The sequence below is a fragment of the Oreochromis aureus genome, linkage group 6, assembly GCF_013358895.1.
Source record: "Oreochromis aureus strain Israel breed Guangdong linkage group 6, ZZ_aureus, whole genome shotgun sequence".
NCBI classification, from domain to species: Eukaryota; Metazoa; Chordata; class Actinopteri; order Cichliformes; family Cichlidae; genus Oreochromis; species Oreochromis aureus.
The window spans coordinates 39,234,039-39,256,395 of record NC_052947.1 but is presented as its reverse complement, the minus strand read 5'-3'; the positions used below and the strand labels follow the sequence as shown (position 1 = coordinate 39,256,395).

The 22,357-nt window shown below is 42.7% G+C and overlaps 2 protein-coding genes across 4 annotated transcripts in view; one reads left to right on the top strand and one right to left on the bottom strand.

Annotated features, from left to right (window-relative positions):
- The window catches only part of LOC116320248 (zinc finger protein Aiolos-like), an 85,890-nt gene that overhangs the window by 51,521 nt on the left and 12,012 nt on the right, over window positions 1–22,357 (top strand). The gene's annotated exons all lie outside the window — the stretch shown is intronic.
- Window positions 1,844–18,229, bottom strand: LOC116320235 (insulin-like growth factor-binding protein 4). The gene is made up of 4 exons (XM_031739788.2): window positions 17,247–18,229; window positions 8,545–8,708; window positions 7,134–7,259; window positions 1,844–5,916 (listed from the first exon to the last, which is right to left on the bottom strand). The coding sequence occupies exons 1-4, from the start codon at window positions 17,602–17,604 to the stop codon at window positions 5,782–5,784; spliced, it is 783 nt and encodes a 260-aa protein (XP_031595648.1). The 5' UTR covers window positions 17,605–18,229; the 3' UTR covers window positions 1,844–5,781.

The window sequence follows — 22,357 nt, the reverse complement described above, 5'->3', positions numbered from 1 at the left end:
CATCGCTGCTGCTCTCTGTTTGAGTCTGCCTGAGCTGAAATGTTTTATTAGCAAATGTGTTGCTCGCTACTTTCTTTTGCTGCATATATAAGTGAAAGATTTGCTCTGAGTCCTGCACCAATGCAGCCCTCCTGCTGTTTTCATTGACTCTAAGAACAGCGCCTTTATTCACCTTGCCTCATACACTCTCTTTAACCCTTCTATGTCTAAGTTGTCATCCTTACATCATTACTTAACAGCTTCGAAATATAAAATTTGATCAGGTTAGAGTTCCCACCTATGATGACCTCACAGAGTTAAAGTAAAAATACTGACTGTGGTGAAAAACTGCTTGCCAAGAATAGTTTGCTTCAGTTCATTGCATTCGTCAACTCGTTATCCATTCAGCTGCCCAGTATACTTTTTACTGGCCTTGGGCCAGAAGGTCACTGGGTATGTTGCGCCTGAGTATCTCGAACAACTTTATGATGATCTGGTGCTCAAAGGTGGGCAATGCTGTACTTCACTTATCTGACAAATCCCATGTAAGCAGATTGAAATAGTCACAGAGCCAGACAAACACTGGAATCTATATTTATTTATTTAAACACGAGTTAATTATATTCGCTAGAAATGGATCTCACATTTAGTTATTCAATCACAGAAATATTTCGCATAAGATTCACTGCAAGAGCATGTTTAACAGGCAGTTTTACCCAAAAGGGTCAGTAAAGATCTGAGATTGGACACATGCAACTTAGATATTTTAAAAAAAACTCTTCAAGACTAAGAACTATAATTAACTGTACTAAACTGGGACACTGATAAGAAATGATAAGAGCAAGTCTTTATTATTGATAAATAATCATAACGCTAAATAGAGCATATTTCAGATTTGATGCACCATTCTCCAAAATATATCTCTGACATTTTCATACTACAGTGTTTTGCTACCTTTGTACACATCCAACTGTGCCTTCAGTTTAACTCTGACCTGTCAAGGCAGGGACAGACCCCAGGAATTTGGCAGTCGGTACTTTGGGCCCTGAGGGTCGAAGTGTGAGGCCTCTGTGCGTCAGACACATCCCACAAATGCTCAAGTGAACTTTCTGCATTTGTACTCAGGAAGCGAGGACTCCAAGAAATCACGTTTCCCAGTGGGATAAAAAACAAAAACACTACTTTATGACAACCAGATGACTGTTTTTCCGTGATCCATCAGTGGAACTAGTATCTGCTATAAACATTGACTGTATGTAAATGATGTCACCCATTGCAGGTGTTTTTGTTTTTTTGGTGGGTGACTAGACACAAAAACACATTTAGTCCTAAATAGTAAGGTAAAGAATCTGTGTTATCCTTACAGGACAAATCTATGCATTTTTATGTATTTATTTTTATCTGTAGATTTGATAAACAGAAATATCTCTTATGCTTGGATATGTGAAAAGCCAGGTTACAAAAATGGTTACAAATGTAATACAGATGAGTTTTCTTTCACTCTACATTAAACCTCATTAAGGTGGGCACCAAATGTTATTTTTTTCTGCACCACCTCACTAAAACAACAGAGGATGTAGTCACACCATAAAGCACACCCTTCTTTTTTTGTCCAGTTTTACTCTAAATGTGACAATACTTAAAAAAAATTAACATTATTCTACATTAAACTAGCATTTAAGACCTAGAAATCAACCAAACAATGTTTATTGAGGTCAGAAAAGAATTTAGTGGAAGGTTAATTTTCTAAATCTCAGTTAATACAATCTTATTTCTTTTTGCAGCCAAGGGAGTCGCCACCTGCTGGACATCAGAAGGAATGCAGGTTTATATCACTGCTGCGACTAATAACACCAAGCTACACTGTAGTTTCTAATGTATTTTAATCGTTGTATTACAATGTGTACATTTTCATCAGGAAAACATTTAAACTGTAGCTGATTATTTCATTTGAAACTCTATATTTCAGTTCTTCGATCACTTCAGTGTTTAAGTATAACAATCCTGTTCTGGAAACATACACAAGACTTCAGCTGTTCCCAACCTCAGTCCATTTGTATGCATGCAAACATTACTTCATATGTTCTACACATTAACAGATAATATCAAATGCAAACAGTCTATTGTCGAGAAATGTAATTACAGTTCAGTACAGCAAAGTCAGAGGACAAGCAACTTACTATAGCTTAAATACACCATTTATGTAGTTAGAAGGCCTTTACACAGTCAAAGCCAAAACCATTTTCCATCTCTCACAAGGATTAAGACTGTTTTAACAGACAAATGTGTTTAGTAACACTTCATTAGTTGATGAATTGTAAGATAGGATTTGCTGGAACGATCTTTGTGAGTTCACTGAATGAGAACTGGCGTCTTTATTTTAATGTGCTCGTAGTCTTTGCAACAAGTTTTCGGTTTGATATTCTCAAGCCGCAGCAATTATTCTCCACCCATACCATCTTCTACTTATCTATCTGTGGTTACGTGAACTACCTTTGGATGCATTTCTGTTTTTACTAGCAACTAAAACTGCACGTCGGTGACATGCACTGTGTCTAAAAATGTTTAAACTGAGCGTTGGCTTCAGTGATTAGATTATCATAGCTTGATTTATTTGGATTTTTATTATTACTTTTATACCCTGTAACCTGTGTGTGGAAACTTGACTCATGCTTTATATGAGAGCAAAACTCGGACAACACAGAGACAAGAAAAGATGCTGAGTTTGGTCATTGTTGCTCGAATTGTTTATTATGATTAAACATTACAGGGTTTAATCATAATAAACCTTTTTGACAGTTTTCCATTTGGAAAAAAAAGAAAGAAAGAAAAGAAAAAATATGTTTTTCCTTCGTTTGTCTCATAGTCTGTTATAATGGTGAACGTTTCAGATAAGATCAGTGAGTGTACAAGTACAATGTCCAATGTGCAGAGTGCTCTAAAAGCTCTGTTATTTGGGATTTTTTGTTTGTTTGTTTGTTTCTCATCCCTCTTGGCTTTATACGTATAGACTGTATATAAAAGATGAGGATACCCATCGTGATGAGGGTCTTCACATCGCTGTCTTAGTGTTTTCAAACCAGATGTCATGAACACAGGGTCAGATCTGACCCAAAACCTGAGGGACAGTGCACACTAGCACATTTACTCATTTAGTCACAAGGTTCAGTCATAAGGTATCCTGGACACTAATGGCAACTATAATTTATGGAATATAAATCATAATGTATACAGAAGTAGTCAAACTAGTGACTGAACCAATAAGGTCAAAAAGCAAAGAGCCGAGGGCCATTTTCCCATAGACTTAAACAATTGGGCTTCTTTTTACAATTAAGAGGCCTGCCCCCTGCTGCCTATTCTTTAAGTTTAAGGCACTCTTCCATATTGCCATAAACTCAGAAATTGCATCCATCTTTAATATACAGTCTATGGCAGAAGACTCCTTGATTGTTTGCCAGACAGGACAGTTGGCTTAAAGGGAGAGGAAAGGGAGCTAAAAAGGGAGGCAGCACCAGGACCCAGTGTAAGATAAATGAGCATTACATTTAAGCTATTTTAGCTATTTTGAAGCTGCTCTACTAGAATCTAAGAATCAAGATATGGAGTTGGCAATGAGCAAAATAACTCCAATAAAATCCAATTTCTTGACTGAGTTGCATAAAGAGAAAATGATCACATTAACATTGGGAATATCAGTTTTCCACAGGGACCTGGGCTGAAAGCAGCTATCACTGGTTAAATATTTTACTACCTTTCCCAGTAAGCACGAGATAAGCTTAGATTATTTTTCTTTTCTCATTCTCTGTTTATCTGTCCTGCCTTTTATAAAGTCAAAACCCAATGCACTGTGGGAAAAGTAAAAAGCTAGAATGAATGCTACTAATTTTCATGGCAGGTTTATTATTCAGTTTGGAGCTGAATGTACCGCTCCGTGATTTAAAACTTAAATATTGTTTAGGTAAAATCAGTCGGTGGACATACACAAAGTAAAAAAAGAAAGAAGCCAAAATTTTGTATTAAGTGTCTTTTTGTTTTTGACACATCTTAAAATTATAGCCCACACAGCAGTGCGTTGTCAGGTTAATGTTAATGCTGTTCTGTTCTTTGGTTTTTGAACCTCCTTTCTAGTGAATCCTGGGCCCAAACCGCCAGGACACCAACAACAACGACAGCAACAACAATCTTTTCTTGAGTCAGTAACAACCAAAGTCGCCCATTCAGCTGATGATGGAAAACCGTGTCATTTGCACTGGTAATGAACTCCTTCAATTATTATTGTAATCCTCAACAGATGCGTGATAACAGAAACGCAGAGGAATTTTTATTTCCACATCATCGCTGCGTTATCTTTACTGCTTCGCCGCAGTCACCCAATCCCAATTTTATGTTGGCTATAAGTTTACTTTGCTGCGAGGAGCTTAATCATTAAACTTTATTACACTCTGCTTCTATATTTACAGAACTGACTAATGAAACATTCAGCCAGGCAGCTGCAGTGATAGTGCAAAGCTAATGTGGGATTTTCTTTTTTTTTAATCATTTGACAATAACGCTGAAAACCTGCAGGAAAAGCCTTTTTCAGACGAAGGTGATCCTCACATTTGCTGATGCTAATTGCTCCGCTCATCACTCCAATCTGAAACAATACCCAAAAAGTGTAGAAACATTTTCCTTTTTTTTTTCTTTCTTTTGTATTTTGGCACAATCAATATGTAGCACCACCAAAAGTTCTGCCATGCAGTCTGTTTGGAGATAAATCCCCTACATCGGCGCATATTCATACAAACACAAGTCCTACTGGCATCTTAGCACCAGCTGGAGAAACAAGATTATCCTATCAGCAGTGCACAGAGTTTCTAACCCAGCTACGCTGCCAGTCCTTTATGCTAGCGAGAGCTCAAAGAGGGAGGGGGTGCAGAGTTAACCACGGGGTGATGAAGCAAAACTATTCTGGGCTCTGTGAGATACAGATTTGCAGACTAATCTCACTTTTCACTTTGGTCTTTGTGGTGTGAAAAGCTATGGCTTATCATTTTGGTAATTCAAGACAGGGGTTGATGCATTCCTTTTCTTCCCTGTTTCTTTCTTTCGTTCTGTCTCTCGTTCTCGTCCCATCTGTTATTGCTACTCTGATGCCGTGGCTGAAGTAAACTTTGTGTTTATCAAACGCAAGCAAATGCATTTTATGGTTTGATTTCACTGGCTTATTAGATGAGTGGGGTTTACAAAAGAAAGAATAGCAGACTAAGAGCCACAAGTTACTTAAAAAAAACGACGCTGGTGCACAGTCTTTTGAGAATCTTTCCGGATTGTCCAGAAATTCAGGTGAATAAGTGCTCCAGAAAGAATGAACCAAATGTTTAATCTCAGGTTTGATTGTTGGGTGGAGTGACTGCTTTTTTTCCCAGAATGCTACACTAAACCAGAGAAAATGACACGCTCTGCATTCTCTCTTTCTCAAAGATCACAACCACAACTGTTATCTGGAAGTGTATGTGTGCCTTTCTTCTGCCACCTGGTACTTTAAAGCACATGTGTCTGAGGACTATTGGCCTAAAGTTCATGTGATACAAAGAAAACAGAACAAGTGCTCAAAAGACTCGTATCACATACCCGCACACACAGAAACAAGATAGCAAAAGAACTCAATTCAATGGTTTCCTTTTTGTTGCACAAGCTCAAGTACCGTTGGCCTCAGGTAGAGTGAGGCTTAAGAATGAAGTCCTTTAGTCATATAGTTCTACTAATAAGCACCAGTAGAATTCAGCTGGTCCTGCACCCCCACTGCCTCCCCCCTCATCTTCAGTCCCTCAGGCTAGCAATTAACTGGTGGCAGTCTAGATCCCCTCGCAGTTCCAGCGGCCCCGGCAGCCTCAGGCCCGTCTTCTGATCCACACACCAGCATTTTCCCCGCTGGCCGTCACGTGCAGGGTGGCACTGCAAGCATAAAGATAAAGGCGTTATTCTAGTTCTATAGCAGTTTTTCTGGACTAACTGTGAAGCAAAGGAGGCATACAGCTCTGCGGGTCATATCAACTTTATGGTGCTGTACACGTTTGGTAAATTATTGCTTTGGTTTTACTGCATTGAGTTTTAAAGAGAACCTATTCTGCTCATTTATACCTCCATATTTTTGTTTTTGGACTCTACTAGTCTTGATAGCAGTGTAACAGGACTCAACAATGAAAAGATGACCTTAGATCTGATAATTAAAGACATTCCCACTGTACCGAAATGTAATATCGCAGCAGTTTTTAAAGCAGTTGAATTGTTTAGTTAAAGCATTCCTTCTTTGAGCTTTCAACAGTTACTGTAATACTAAATTTATTGTGTGCGTTTGCACTTTTCCCATCATGATTTTGTTTCAAAAAGCCTCCAACACAGACAAGTTAACAATCTCAGAGCAACCCTGCCATGAAATGATTCCCAGTTGTCCCTAATGACCTGTGCTTTACTTCCCAATATGTTTTATCACAGCGCAGTTTTAGTTAAACAGTAAACAGATGCCTGCGAATCTGAGCAGAGAGAGATACTTTAGCCGTGTTACACAATCTGCACAGCTCAGACTTTTGATGACGGGTGCCTTAGCAGAGCTTTCCTTTTATCACTGACTCTGCGTCTGCTGCTTTGATTGCATGTGCAGCTCAGAGCAGCCCTATCTCCTCTCTCTCCCTCACTCTTATCTGCACGCTTGCCCAATCTCTCAAAGGCAAAAAAATAAACTAACCCAAAAAAAAGCAGGTAACTGCATCCAAGAACTAATTGCATCCATCGCAACAATAAAGTGATTACTGTCCAACAGTTTAGGGGAAACCGCTTTACACACAGTCTTGATTTCTGAGAGTAAATCACTTTCCATGTGAGCTTAGAACAATAACGATCTTGGCATGACCGTGACAGTCTGCTTGGAGACACTGTTGTGTTGATCTTGAACTATTTAGACTGTATGTCATCAGCTGCAGGCATGTTTTGTGTCTTGGCGAGAAGATTGCTTATGTAGTTTGAAAGGAACTCTTTGAACTATAAAGATAGGCATTTTTATTGGTAACGGCTTCATGATTGAGATTCACAGTTCACCAGTTGACATGGTCAGATTGCGGTCTGCTCGGCATTTCAATAAAGTGCACACTGAGTGAAAGCTGGAAAGTACAGACCTGTTTAGGGTGGAAATCTCCATTTTTGTCACAGTTGGGTATGGGGATCGTGAAGAGGTCATCGTGTGTGCGAGTATTCGATGCCAATCTGTCCAACGCTCTCTGGAGCTCGGCACGACACGGGGCCTGTAGGAGCAATAAGATTTGATTTGACGTTTAAAGACCAGCTGTCAACCACACATATAAACAGGCACTAAAAAATGGAAGAAAATTATTCTTTGCTCCTTAAAATCATGGAAAAATCTCCAGCAAGTTTAGATTTACTTTTAAAAAGCGTCACCCATCTTAAGTTACCATTGTAGTCAGTAATGAAAAGTGATGAGTAATGCCAAAAACACAATTTCAGAACACAGTGAAAAACATTTTGATTACTCACAAACTGCAGTTTGTGACTCAACCCATAAAAAGCTAAACCCTGATTTGGCAGCTATCCTGTTAAGGTCGACTCCTAAGTTTTGAACGCCCTGTGGATGTCCCGTTCTGACCTCTTAAACGTGCTCATGTGCGAGTTCTTCGTAGAACATTGGCTTCTGTATCAATAATCCCATGTTAAAGATTATCATGGGTCTCCACCTAATACCAAATAGTGGTGTCCCAACACAAAGGTGGTCCATTTCTTAAATATTCAGAGGGTTGAGCACCATCAGTTTGTTCCCCAGGGTCAGACTGTCAGTGCCGAGTTCAGCATTCATTTGGACTGTGGCAATGACCACACCAGCACAGTCTAACCACCCACCCTGCTGACAGATCTGGCTGCCCTGCCTCTTCCTCCTCTTTTCCCAAAATAAAATGAAAACTAAGAAAACATGGCTGGGGTCCAGCGCAGGAAGTCGTCAGAGCAGGCTTTTGCAGGGAGTAATTTAAAGATGGTACCTGATTAAAGTGTTCACGGAGAAACCCTTGAAGGGGATAGGGTTAAAATTTTGTCGGTTTTTTTTGTGGTTGAAGTCGCACAGCGTTATATCTGAGTGCACAGAAGACACTGATTATGAAAAAGCAGCTTTAAGTAAGCCGGTGTGTTTGTGCCCAGCATCGACCCTGAGAAATGTGAACTCGAGCTCTAAATGTGTTATTTCTGTGCTTCGATGTTCCGCATGTCTGTGTGAAATTAATGCACTGAATAACGTGCCTGTGATGGATTAGGATCCAGGTTTTACCCGTGTTTGAACAGCTAATGGCATGCTAATGAAAATATGCACGTGTACCTTCATTCACAAGACCAAATGTTACAGCCTGTACATAACTAATTTGTTCAATTTATAACCTGCCTGTTACACGCTTGTGACTCGGGAACTGTAAAGCCTTAATGTAAAACACCTGCTGGATTCAGGCATTTCGCTGCAGCGGAGATCGTCTGGGTTTATTGTTTTTCTGTGAAACGTAAGAAATGCCCGAGGATCATTTCTCTCACCAGGATCGCTTTGGCGTCTTCTCTGGCGTTGTTGCTTCTCAGGTTTGTGGATTTTGGAGGGTGCCGGGCCAGGGTCTTCTGTATGCACCGCTTGTCCTGTGGACTGCACCGGATATTGCTGTTGTTCGGGTGTTCGGGAGTCATCTCTTCCTGCCTGTCCATCGCTAAACAACAAGAAGTAAAACTTTAGGTCTTCAAATTCAAACAAGCGGTTTATGAATCCTTGAAATACAAAAAAAAATACTATTCACAGCACGTTTGTAAAATACTTTTCTAGAAGTCTTCTTATTTACTTGCAGTTCTTTTTTGGGGGCATGAACCTAACTCTACAGAAGGAGCTCCAGAAAGTTAAATAGTGCGTTCCTTGACGACTTCAAATACCTTATTTTGTCTTACCAACAGTCCGAGATTTATTTTGGTGAAAATTCACTCCAGGAATGGCAGTGAAAGCTAATAATTTCTCATTTAAATGATAAAAGCGTGATTTAGTGAAGCATCTAACTGTTCTGTTCTAATAGTCTTCTCGTCCTTCAATGAACAGCCAACAGTGTGGAGAATATAGGCTAAAAACGAGGCCAGGTTAACCACAAGGACACGCAGCCTTGTTCCTGCTTGTTTGTATGAAGTGGGGGGGGCAGGGGGGTCTGTGCCACCTTTGCATCTCCATCATCCTGCATTATGAGCCCAGCAGGCAGCCAGCTGTTTCCTGAGGAAATGCCCCCCTGCCTCGTCATTCTCCACCTCTCCACAACAACCGCAGTCCGCACCAGATGGAGGTTGTTTGAGAGTATTTGCACTGTCACAAGCTTTTGGGGGCACGAGAAGGGCGAAATAAAGAATAAAATGCAAAGTCTCGGTTCTCATGCATCTTGCCTTTCACCTGTGGCGTTTAAGGCTTGGCAGCGCTTTGGACTTTGTGCTCATAATCCATGGCTTTCTTACAAATTGGCACTGGAATCAAAGGACTTCAAAGTGTAGTTTTACAGTTTTTAAACTGGTCTTTCTCTGATCACTGAACCAGATCTGAGCTCTGGTTAATATCACTGATCATTGCCAGGCATCCAGCTAACTGCTCCTGGCATAGACAGTGAAACAAGGGTTTGTAGCCTCCTTAATCTTGTGCAACATGCAGCCTTTTCTCAGGTGCATAAAGGCTCAAATACAGAAACTTTTCCTTTGCAGTTCAGACTCTTAAACATGTCCTGGAATGCCCTTTTAAGGATCCCGGGCCACTTCCTGGGGATGATTAGAGGGTTTTACAACTTGATCGGTGACCGTGTTTCTCTAAACCTCACGAAAGGTCATGTTGCTTTGTTTGTCTGGGGGGGAAGTATATCTCAGCTGTTTATATTTTTAGTCTCTTTGCTGTTAAACCTTGCTCATCAGCACTTTCTTCCACAAGCGCCATCGGGGTTTCATCTGTTTCCTAGTTGTTCTTTCTCCTCTTTTGCCGGTTCAGACTTTTTCCGATTCCACGTAGAGCGAGCCAAAGTGGGTCAGGGGTGGCATGTCCTGTTTGCTACCACTGCTGTTTTCCATGGAGGAAGTCGCCACTTCTCTGTGTGGTTTCATCTGATTTGGATCGCCAGCTCTTGGCATCTAAATATCATTCCTTCAGGGCATTGTCAGGCCTACGCTGACACATTTGCGGCGCATTGTTAGTCACAGGTGCACAGCAGAGATAAAGGAAGTTCTGGAGTGAGCAGACAATCACACTCAGAATCAGGGACCAGGTACATTTTGATTAACCAAAGTTAAGACCGTAACCAGTTCAAACAGACACCCTCACCTGTTTGTTAATCAGCAGATTTAGGTCATCGTCAACTAGTCACTGTGATACGTTAGCAGAAGGACAAGGCAGCTTCTGACTGGGCGTATTTAGCAGACAAACTCAAAAGCTCTTACACAATAAACTGCATTGCTTGCTCAACCTAGCTTTTACATAAATATTTGTCTTCGCATTGCTGCCAACGTCTTCGTCATAGTGAGCGTGACGTGCCGAGGGGCATCATTCATCGCTAGAAAAGAAAAACCCCACTTTACACAAGTTCGTCTCAGTACGTGATTTAATCCACATCATAACAAGTCCAGGCCACATGTGTCTGTTTATATATTTGCCTTCTCTCTGCAGACTGTAGAACAGTGACACGAAGGGGTCATCAGATTTCAGATTCCACTGTTAGTGGCTTTTAAGGCTGAGGCTGTGAAGCCCAAAGACAAATGTTCTCCCCAAATAAATATTTGGTTATGCTCAGAGTGCTTTCCACTCGTTTATTCTTCTCCTAACTTGGATCTCAGATTGAAGATCGTCCATTATGAGACATTTGTACAAAAACATGACATGCAGCCTTTTATAGATTATTCATTCGTGCTGTACTGGATACAGATGCTGTGAGTATGTTTAAGGTGAGGCTAGAAAGGCCTGGAGGTTTGAAAAGCTGAAAACATCATATCAAGCACTTTTCTGAAAGCGCATTGGGCCCTGGAGATCACTTTGGAGGACAGCATATTCACAAATGAGATGTTTTGGTGGACACACCCTGAAGAGGAGCAGCTATAAAATATATTTGCTACTTATAGAGTGCCACACGGTTGCTGTTCTTTTGTAGGCCAACCCAGAGGTTCACATTGTGCTGGTGGCTGAAACAAAAAGCCAATGGGATTTTTACTTAGGCTTATTGGATTATTGCAAAAAAAATAAGCTCTTGGAACAAACATTGTGTCCAAACTTTTGACTGGATCCGTACTTGGACGATATGATATTTTTCAACTGTGTGAAATTAATCACAGAAATGCTTAAGTTAGCCATAAATGATCTAAATCACTCTCTATATTGAATAGTACAGAAACAGTATTGACATGTTAGCTGCTCTCATGATTCTAGTAATGTATTTAACAATGCTCTTAAATCCATCCGTCCATTTCTGCCACTTTTCTGGCAAGTCTGGTTTGTGGGAGTAGCGGTCTAAGCAGACATGCACAGACCATCCTCTTCCCAACCAGCTCTTGCAGGCTTCTGGGGGTCATACTGAGGCATTCCCAAGCCAGCTGAGAGACATCTTTCCAACATGTTCTGGGTCGGCCCCAGGACCTCCTCCCAGTTGGACGTGCCCAAACCAAATCACCTAAGAGTCATCCAGGAGGCACACGAACCTGCTCAACTGGCTTCTTCTGATGCAGAAAAGCAGTGATCCCCTCCTCCTGAGTTTGAATGAACTTTAGTTTTTTGTTTAAGTTCTTAAAAAGTTCTTCTCTTCACTTAATGCTAGCCAGCTTTCTTCCCAGCAGCTTTTAATATGTGACAGGAATGAGTGAAACAGGACACCAAAAAGCCACAAACGAGCGTGGGGCAGATCGCCCTATCAGACGAATCAAAAAGGGAGGGCAGGAAAACACTGATTTTCAGGGTGGTGTCAAGGTATTCCAGACTTAATATTCCACCCTCCCTGCTGCCCCAGATCTAACCACACAGATGAACTCAATTACCATCACAAATAATCATAACTCCAATATAAAAAAGACAGAAATGAAATGCCAGTGCAATAGTGCTGATTCAAAGTTGAGTCTAATGTAAGCTTTTTGTCTGTGTGTTTCTCTCTTCTGTTGAGTTACAGCGAGAGCCACAGCTCTGTCAGCCGCGGGACTTTCCTGTTCTGACACTTTATTAATTCATGTTTTATTTATGTCCAAACATCGAGGATTAGTTTGATATGAACAAACAGTCGGTGCATAAAACTTAAAACGACATGAGTTTCATGACACACGATAGAATAGCTTATATTGCGCTGACAACAGCTAATGTCTTTTAAAACAAATGGTCTTCGGGGAGTCTTCTTTTCCCAAATGTTTGGTGACACTTTTATGTGCTTTTTTTCCCCCTTCCTTGCAAGCGATTCTGGCAGCAAACTCTGAACTCATCTAGGCTTACTACCAACAGACTGCTCTTTTTGGTCAACACTGGACTCTGCCAGAGTATCAGTATCAGACGCTCGGTTTCCAGGCAGAAGATTTCTTTGAATCTGTTAATCATCAGCTCGAATCTAACACAGCACCAGGAACAGTGTTCAGGACTGCTGTCAGGGCCAATGAAAATGTTGGACCGCGCTATGGGGTAATTTGTCAAAGGAAAGGTTGAAAGAAAGTTAAATCAACACTAAATCACAAAAGCAGAAACCTGCTGCTACTGCACGGCCTGCTGCTGCTCAGCGGATGTCAAAACAGACATCCCAGTCTTTAGAAACCAATTAGGAGCAATAAATCTGTAAAATTAAAAATGCCTGCTTGATTATATACTGGCTGCTCATCAGGAACTAGCAGAAAAAAGTGCATAATCAGAAACAGAACTTAAAAGTATAACTATGAGGCTCATTTCCAGGTTCAAAGCAGCTTTTCATGATTCAAAATCTTATACTTATGCAGCCCTCAGTTCATCTTCTGGCTCAAACACACTGATTAGGCTCCTAATGGCAGATTTCTTGATCGGCTGACCCTCGCAGACAACAGATTTGAACAGCAGGGTGTGGGGCTTCTGTTCTCACAGCCAGAGGTGTGCCTCTGAGATTACCTTGTAAGGATATCCCCTCTCACTGACGGCAAACCGATCCGAGAAAAACTGTCTGCAACTGAGCGTTTAGAGCAGTATGAAGCCTGAGCTTTGACCCACATGGTTTGCGTTTACACACGCTGACCTCATTATTTGAAACTTTAACCGTGTTTAGTGTGAGAATCCTCCGTTATAACAATATAGACATGACAGAAAACAAGGAAAAGCATAATAGGTCCCCTTCAGCCCAATACTCCATTCTACAGCCTAAACCTCTTATAAGCCAGATGTAACACACACACTCACACACACAAAGGTGTGGATCAGAGAGAAAAACACGAGTAAAGGATAGGGCTGAACCTTTTCCAGATGGATCATCATCAGGATAAACATTATCCTTGAACCTGTGTCAAACTTTTGGATCAAAGCATTGTTCGGCGATGAAAATGAAGCTTGTTTTTCGGAAACAGGGGCTCACTGCCCCCTCTAAGTTTCTCCTGTTTTCAGGAAGGAATTCTGTCTTTAATCGAGATGAAGACAGAACCTGAATCTGAATTCATGTCTGTTATATAAACTGAGCCGATGTGGATCTGTCAGTAAGATATCTCTAGGGCCAGATTGTGTTGCTGCTTGTTTTGCAGATTCATTTGCTTACAGATTTGTGAGTAAATTCTGTCACAGAGAGCAGTAATCCTTGCTGAGTTTATGCATTGATGGTGCTTTGTGGTGAATAGAGGGAACCCTGCATCTGCAGTGAACTAGGTCAAACTATTCTGGGTTCCTCCATTAGATTCATTTTAAGCTGAATATTCTTACATAGAGAAATCGGGTTAAGAGTGATTCTCTCCCCTGTGCGAAGACAGGAAATGAAATCAAACATCGGTGATTACAGCTGCACTTTTTTTAATCTCTTAATATCAAGACTGTCGCCAGTGAGGCGTTTAGTTTGATTCACATCTACAGGTCAGGATGTGGGCCCCTAACCCTAAACTCAGTGCTTCCTAAGTGACCTAGTGGAAGTTACGAGGCGAAAATGTAGTCAAAGGGTGCATAACTACACCAAGGCCAACTGAAATGTAAAATTTAAAGATTTATTTAGTGTATAAATTGAATTTCTGGATTCCATCTGAACATCTGGGTCCGGATTACAGTGTAATATTGTCTTGAGAACTTTAAGACAATAACTCCCAGTGTCAGTTTGAGATGTGGTTTTTTTTTTCATGAAGCTATGAAACTAAAGGTCCAATTTTGTTCTACCTTGAAGTGGTGAAGAATCTTTCCAAAAATTCCTGGATCCAAATCTGGATCGACTCCCAGGGACTCCACTTAACCTGGGCCAAGCCCCACCTGGGGCAAAAATGTTCATGCAGATCCATGAAGATGAACTCTAGCTTGTTCTGCTAACAAACAGGCAAACCAAGCCAGTTACATGTCCTCCTTGAAGGAGGTAAAAATGTCCATTTGTTCTCGGGAGATGGAGCTACAGTATTTTTCTTACTGAACTTCTGGCTCAGACTTAAATCCCAGCCCGTGAGGATTCACTTGCCTCCGATTAAGGATGTGTCGTGGCCGGGACAGAGTTGGGTTGTTTGTGTATCTCTCGGCTCCAACTCTGGAAGGGGGTCCCTGCCCCACAGAGAACAGCAATTAGCTAATCGCATTTACGGCTGCACAAGAGCCCCAGCTGTACAAATGCACCGCACAACCCAAAGAAAGCAAATATGAAATGACATCTGCCGAGAGAACTTTGAGAAAGCACATCTTTAATAACCAGTTCGGAGCTCCCAAATTGTGCTGGGAGAAAAAATCTAGGTTAGCATGCTGCTTTTATAAAGGCCCATGTGCGTCACAGTAAATTGGACATAGTTGAACAGAGTCTGGCTCCACCGACTGCTTCATTCATGCAACTCCCTCTGTGCCTGTAGGTGTAAGACTTTTCATATCTGACATCTGTATCAGTTTGTAAATAATATCCGTTTCACTGCGAGAGGGAAGCGTCTGAATACCCGACACCGGGGCAGACCCAGCAGGAATGCGGGAACAGATGCCAGCACACGCTTGATGATTTATTCTAAGTATTAAGATCGAGAGGGATCCTGAGAAAGGAATATTAAGAAGCACTAAAGCTGCCTTAGACTTTGACATGCGGCGCAGGGTAGTGCCTGTTGTTGCTATGGAAATTCAGTTCAGGAAGAGAGAAACGGGCAGATAGCTCATAATTCTTCACAGCCTGATTTAATATGTTACTTTTCCTAAACACGAGGCAGCACCAGCCAGCAGCTGCAGGGCTGTGACAACCAGCGTGAACACCCTAAATTCACTCAGTGCGCTGTTAGGATGTGCCTGCATCCCAGGGTCCTTTTATTGCGAATTCTCTAGGTTTTTACAATCCCTCTTTCTATTTTTATCTGGCATGTTCACTGTTGCTAGGAGTGGGGCAGTGTCAGACATGTATTCAGGAGATGCACCCCCTTGTTTAATAATGCATAAGTACGGTGAATGCACCACAAAGGAAATCTAGAGCTTTTTTGCCTCTCCCCGGTGCCTCTCTGATCGTCTCCCGTCTGCCACGGTTTACATTAAACATTCTCATACAGTAGGTTTGAGCTGCTGCCAGCAGAATTGATTTACAGTGAGATTTATCGGGCAGAGCTTCCCTGCTTTGTTGACAGACCTCGGGGGTGAGAAAGCACATCGAGGCAAACGGAACCCAGCGCTCGGATTACAGAAAAACCCCAAAACAAAACTTTTCCAAAATGTTCCAACCCGCCAAGTCCCCTCCGTGTGCTACAGCTCAGCTAATTGCACAATGCAGCATCGGAGAGATTCAGGGAGAACATTCTGCAAGATAAACGGGTGTGGACCCAAACAGCTCTCCTTTTATATCAAGCTCAACACAGCTTTCCTCTTCTTTCTGATTCTGTTCAGTCACGCTATGTGCCGGGCTAACCTATGCTGGCCTTGCGCAGAGAGCAGAAGGCTCTAATTTCAGCTCTGGCAGCAACAGTGCCGATGAGCTCATCCTCACGAAGGAGCTGGACACGGTGGGCGATGTGCTCGAGGGCTCGTTCGGGCAGGAGAGGGCCAGGAGAAACAGATGCTGCAATGACAATGGGTGTCCTGCGAGTTTTACACCAACTAAAGCCCGTCTACTACTATTACCAGAAAATGTCTGGGAGCCTGTGTGCGGCAGATAATCTGGAACAAATAAAAGAGCCGCCACCTTATAACAGTTGTCTCAAATGATTTAATGGAAATCAGCACCACTCCCTTTGTGGAGACGAGCAGTTAGAGTCTAGTTAGGAAGAAGCTGATGTTATTGCAGTGAACTGGAACTGGATATGCAGATCCAGCATTAGACATCCCACTGTGTGAAAGTGGAAACAGACTTTGGAAGAGGAATGCAATAACAGAAAAGGAGAGCTGAGCCAGAAGAGTGTGATAGAGACATCAGCAGCAGCAGAAGAAGAGTCAGAGATTTGCAGCAGCAGCGGGAGGAGGAGGAGGATCAGGGGTATCCATGAAAGAGCACCACGTAAATTACTGATTGCAGAGAGCTCTAATAGCTCCAGACTGGCCACACTCCATTACAGTCATTTCATAGAGCAGCTTTTATTACCTCCTCCCATTACAAACACACACAGATTCACTGGGACACACACACACACTGAGACTCTCACATTTCCAGCATCACCACAGTCCATTTCACTGCCTGCACTTCACCTGCAGGACCTCACTTAAACATGGCATACGCAAGTTCTGCTGACGAGAAAAAAATTTGGAGGATGCCTTCAGTAAACTTTGTGCAGCACACGCACACCCTGGCGCTCTGCATCTTTCAGCAGGGCTCCCTTTCACAGCGAGCGGCCGCAGGACAGCAGCGGGACTGTGTGCGTTCTCCCATCAGGATCTGGTGCGTGTGCATGCTCTGCTTCAGGGCTTAGCTGAGATTAGGGTAAACAAGCAGCACATTGTCACCCCCCCAACTCTGCCCGGATCAGGTAAAAAAGGTCCGGGGAGCACAGAGAGAAAACATTCTGGTCTGCAGAGACGCCGCTTCAGCTTTGGACAGATCGCTTTTGGCGCCGAATGAGAGAAAGACCTTTGCTGCTTTGAGCGTAACTAAACAAGAAGAAGAAGAGCCCGGTTTCACTCTCACCTGAGTTCTCCTCCACCTCCCTCTCATCAGTGCAGATCCCCTGGCCATGCATCAGCGAGTGCAGCGGCCTCTCCACGCCCCTCGGCGGGTAGCAGCGGAGGCCCGTGCCACATCGGGGCGAGTAAACGCCACAGTGGGCTCCTTTAGGCAGGGCACAGGTGGGGCAGCAGCCGCAGCCGGGTTCCCGCACCGTTTCCTCGCAGCCTTCAGGCAGACGGCAGCTGGCCAGGCGCTCCTCAGAGCAAACGGGGCAGCGAATGGCCTGGTCTGACAAGCACAGCGCCGCCAGCGACAGGGCGCCAAACACCCACAGGCCCCAGCAGGACGGAGCTACTGCGACGCCACCTCCACGCACCATGGCAGTCCCGGCACCTGCACGCAATCCTTTGCCCTTGTGTATGGTCCCTTTGGCCTCCTTCTCTTCTGAATGTGGTGCAGCTTATAATCACTTTGAGAAGAGGTTTGAGAGGAACGCTTTGTCCTGGAAAGTCTTTGATATTTTCAGCTGGTTTGTGTTTCAAATGCAGGCACACAATGCCTCTGCTGTACTGCTTCTCCGTTGCTCTGATTCAATTTCACACCGCAGAAATTGGAGCCTGCTCTTGATGCGCTCAGCTCGTGAGTGATGAGGACAAGTTTTGGGGTTTTTGGGGGGTTTCTTTTTTGTTAAGGTGGAACGAGTGGGAAGGATATCCCCCGCCGTGTTCAGGTGATGCTTGCTCTGTCTTCGAGTCGGAGTCCCGAGGCTCGCCCACGCTCTGCCGAAACACCAAAAAATCTGGTCTACAAGTGTCCAGATGCAAAGCCGGTCATCAAAAGGCCGTGTTTTTGGTAACAGCTGCAGTTTCCTCCTCTTGCTGGTGTGCAGTGCAAAGGACTCGCTCCTGAGAATGGCTCAACACGAGTGGCTCTCCTTGGACTTTATACTGGTCCATGGACACGCCTCTTTCTACAGTGAGAGAGGAGCTGAAAGGCAGAGCAGAGAAAAGCCAGGCTAAAGCTCTCTCCCTCTGTCTCCCTCTCGCACTCAGGCACACAAACTTATATACACTCTCCCTCACTTACTTGTCCTCTCTCAATCCTGAGTGCCCTGAGAGGAGAGGGAAAAAACAGCCCAATCGCCTTTTCACTTGTTCACACAGAGAATATCACTCGGTTCTCTCTCCCTGCAGCCCACCCTTATCTCGGCCACTCTCACATATTGATTTCTATTTTTTTTCCTTTTTTTGTAAATGATAAAACCATTTAGGTCCAGAAAAAAAGAAGCAACGTGTCAATGCTGCTCTGCTTTAATCAACCCCAAATGCACAACAGAAAACAACCTCTGCTGCCTCAACAGGGTCTCGCCATGTGTTTGTGCCTGCATCCAGTGGTTAGTCCAGGCTGTGCCGTCAACCCCCCTGCCCACCCACCCACCTCCTCATTATCTCGGCTCCTAGATCTCTGTCTCTCCCTTTTTCCTAACTGGAGTGGGCAGCTATAAAAAGGCAAATGGACAGTCAAACACAGACACCCCCCCCCGCCCATTCCCAGCTGCTGCCCTGCCCCCACCAGTCCTAAAAAAGCCTCCCACCAGTGGGATCGCACGATATGTTCTAACAATGCTGCAGTTTATTACACACGTGTGTGTTTTTGATCAGGCCAGACTCTGTAAATCAGCGTGCTCCTTGCGTCTTGTTTGCCTGTGCATGTGTGTCCTCCGCCCAGCCCGAAAGGTTTTCAATCATGGCTTTTATTGCTTTTCCTTTTTCTCCCCCTGTGTTTCTTTGCCTCCATTTTGCCATGGAAACCCAGCATGCATTGTAACGCCTTTGTGAGTGTGCGTTCTTTCAGCTTTTTTCTACACGCTGGTGGCTGGTTGCCACCGGCAGGCCGTGGGCAGCAGCCAAGCCTCTGAAGGCCGCGCACCGCTCAGGTGGGTGCTACAGCGTGTGTTGTTAGTTACGAGACATCGATGGTACTGATCTGAAACGTCCACAAAGCACTTTAAATACACTCAAACATAAGTCTGCTTTAGGGCTCTGTGGTAAGGTTAGACATTTTTACTGAGCCTCAATTTAAAAGACAAGCCACCCGCTTACTTTTATGTTCATTTTTACAGAGACGGAAAAAAAAATCAAGCAGCAGTTTCTGGAATTGCTCAACAGTCTCTGAACTTACAGCAAGGATAGGAACGTTATTATGTGTCAGTTATGAGGTGTTTGACTGTGTGTGTGTTTTGGGGGGTGCAGGGTGGTTAGTCAAAGGTTAAATGTGGTTATTGATGCTATTTTGTAGATGCTGGCTGAGCTAATGAGCTGCGTGCGAGCTGTGTTTTTGTTGTAACTTGAAAAGCAGCGTAACAGACCGGCAGACAAGCGGAGCATGTAAATTCTTCTTCCAGTATTTTAGGCTCATTTTAAACAAATATTATTTTGCCAGACATGACAGGAAAAGGAGGGCAGACATAGACGGGAAACGATGGATGGGAATCTTTCAACAATGTAAAACAAACAACCTGAAAGAAACAGTGCAGACAAAAGCAGAAGAACAACAAAGCCCCCCCCCCCCCTCAACAAAATCACGACCGTCCGGTGTCTTAAAGTTTATATCCTCATCAAAATCACATTTTTTTTTATCTTGCTGTTTATTCTAACAATAAGTAAAATATCAACATCATTACAAAGCTATGATCTGTTAATGTTCACAAATGAAAAGTACATGAACAGCTTCTAATAGAGATCATAAGATTTCCCCCAAAAGAAGCAGAATCTTTGCCACCTGGAATATTTTCAATACCAAAAAGAGACCACGTGCAATACTCAAATTTCAAAAGTATTGGCTATAAAAGCTGAAACGTATAGATTTAATCATGAGATGGAACAACCTGTCAGATTTTCACAACTTTAAAGCCACATAAGGAGAAATAAAAGGAGAAAGCTGATATTTCCTTTATTATAATGCTTTCAGTGAAAGAAATAAGGATATATGGTATTTCTAATGTTTGTGTGGTGCTAATATGAAGCTTAAGCAGTCAGAGTTGATTCAGTAAACTAGCGCAGGATGAAACAAATGATCATTTTTGTTGTAAACTGTCTTATTAAAGGAGAATGAGAGAAAGGAGCTGAAAATGAGCAGAACTGGAATTGAATAGAAGGAGAACTGTACGTTTTCTCTCACCTACATTAAACTGCTTTAGGTTTGAGTCATGTCCACAAGCTTTACGAAGAGGAGGGACGATTACAGGAAGCTAAAAGCTGTTTAAATGTTGGTTTGAAGCATACTGTGTTTGCCAGCAGAGCTCTTTGCAATCAAATATTTAAACCTGTGAGTGTAGACGTCTTTAGCCCGACCCTGTGCTTTTAGGATACGTGATCTAAGAGATATCAAAAACTAAAATGAGAACGATGTTTTTCTCTCTCCAGAACACTAAGGCTGTGATAGGTTAGACTTCAGAGGTCCTGTGATTTTGTTCCACACTGTTGTACCAGGTGGAAAAACTGTGTGGAGACCCTTCATTATGCACAGATAATAGTAAAACTTACAAGTGTGGCACATCTAAAGCTGACGCATTAACAAAAAAACATTTAAATAAATTAAAAGTATATAAATAAAGTAAAGAGCACACTATCAGCAATTTTAGAAGCAGTGAAAGACAAACATTTTCATCAGTGACCCTCTTTCAGCCTCAATTTCAAACTACACTCGGATCTTTAAAGGCACTAACTCTGATACGTCCTCCCGTCACTGAAAATCAGCTTTGCTCATATGTCTCCTCATATGGTCGCTCTAACCCTGAGGCATTACTGCGTGTTACTAACTAGGCGTCTGTGGTGTTAGATAGTGGAGAATCTTTTGTAACAGACCCGCCTTAGGCATGAACATAAAACATTTAAATGTCACAAGACTTTGTTTGTTTTTTTTAATCCATCCTTAAAATCTTTGATTATATTAAATTGTTTTTGGCAGTTTTTAAAGTGTTTCAGCTGAATTATTTGTTCCCCCTCAAAATTTCAAGTGTGAGGTGAAATTTTGAGAGGTGAAACCAAAAACTAAATATCTGAGGGTCACTCCATCCTCCTCTACCACGAGACCTTTGTTACCTGTGGTAACTCAGTTTGCGTCATTCATCCCCTTTAAAGAAAAACCCAAGTATGACTCGAACAGCGGTTTTAGAGAACTGCTAACACTCCTGCTCATTCAAGCAACAAGTGCATTCAAACTCAACATGCACCTGGAGATCTGCTGCGCATGTGTTCAGGGATTTTTTTAACTTATTTTTATCAGCTGGAGAGAGCATGAGCGTTTATTTGCCTTTATTTACACGCATTAGAGTTGCTTGTTTTTCCCGTGAGGAGGATGGTAGATGATTTAACAGCTATAGGCATAAAAAAAATCACACAAATATAACTTCACTCACTATAAACAAGTAAATACTGGATCCAGATCATATGCTGTATCATAAAATAGCTACTGAATTTCAGTGAAACAGCATGTGCACTTTTAAAACTACCTTACACTCTCCTATAATAACAAGCCCCGACTGTTAAAGCTCATCTGTAGACAATATTGGGATACAAGTATTTAAAAGCTTTTTTCCTAATTCTCTTCCGACTTTGGGCGATTGTGGCTCAAGAGTTGGGAGTTTGCCTTGTAATCGGAAGGTTGCCGGTTCGAGCCCCGGCTTGGACAGTCTCGGTCGTTGTGTCCTTGGGTAAGACACTTCACCCGTTGCCTACTGGTGGTGGTCAGAGGGCCCGGTGGTGCCAGTGTCCGTCAGTGCGCCCCAGGGTGGCTGTGGCTACAACGTAGCTTGCCATCACCAGTGTGTGAATGGGTGGATGACTGGATGTGTAAAGTGCTTTGGGGTCCTTAGGGACTAGTAAAGCGCTATACAAATACAGGCCATTTACCATTTGGATCAGAGATGGGAATAAAGAGAGGGACAGTCAGCAGCAGCAGCATACAGATAGAGAGCCATGATGTAAGATTTTCCACAGCCAATAATAAAATGTGTCTGACTTCTGCAGGTACGGACCATAAAGGGCAGATATCAGCTCTTTATTCACCTGAAATGAGGGGAATTCTTAAAAAAAGTAAATGAAGTTTCAGCTTCAGACGAGTTTGACTTT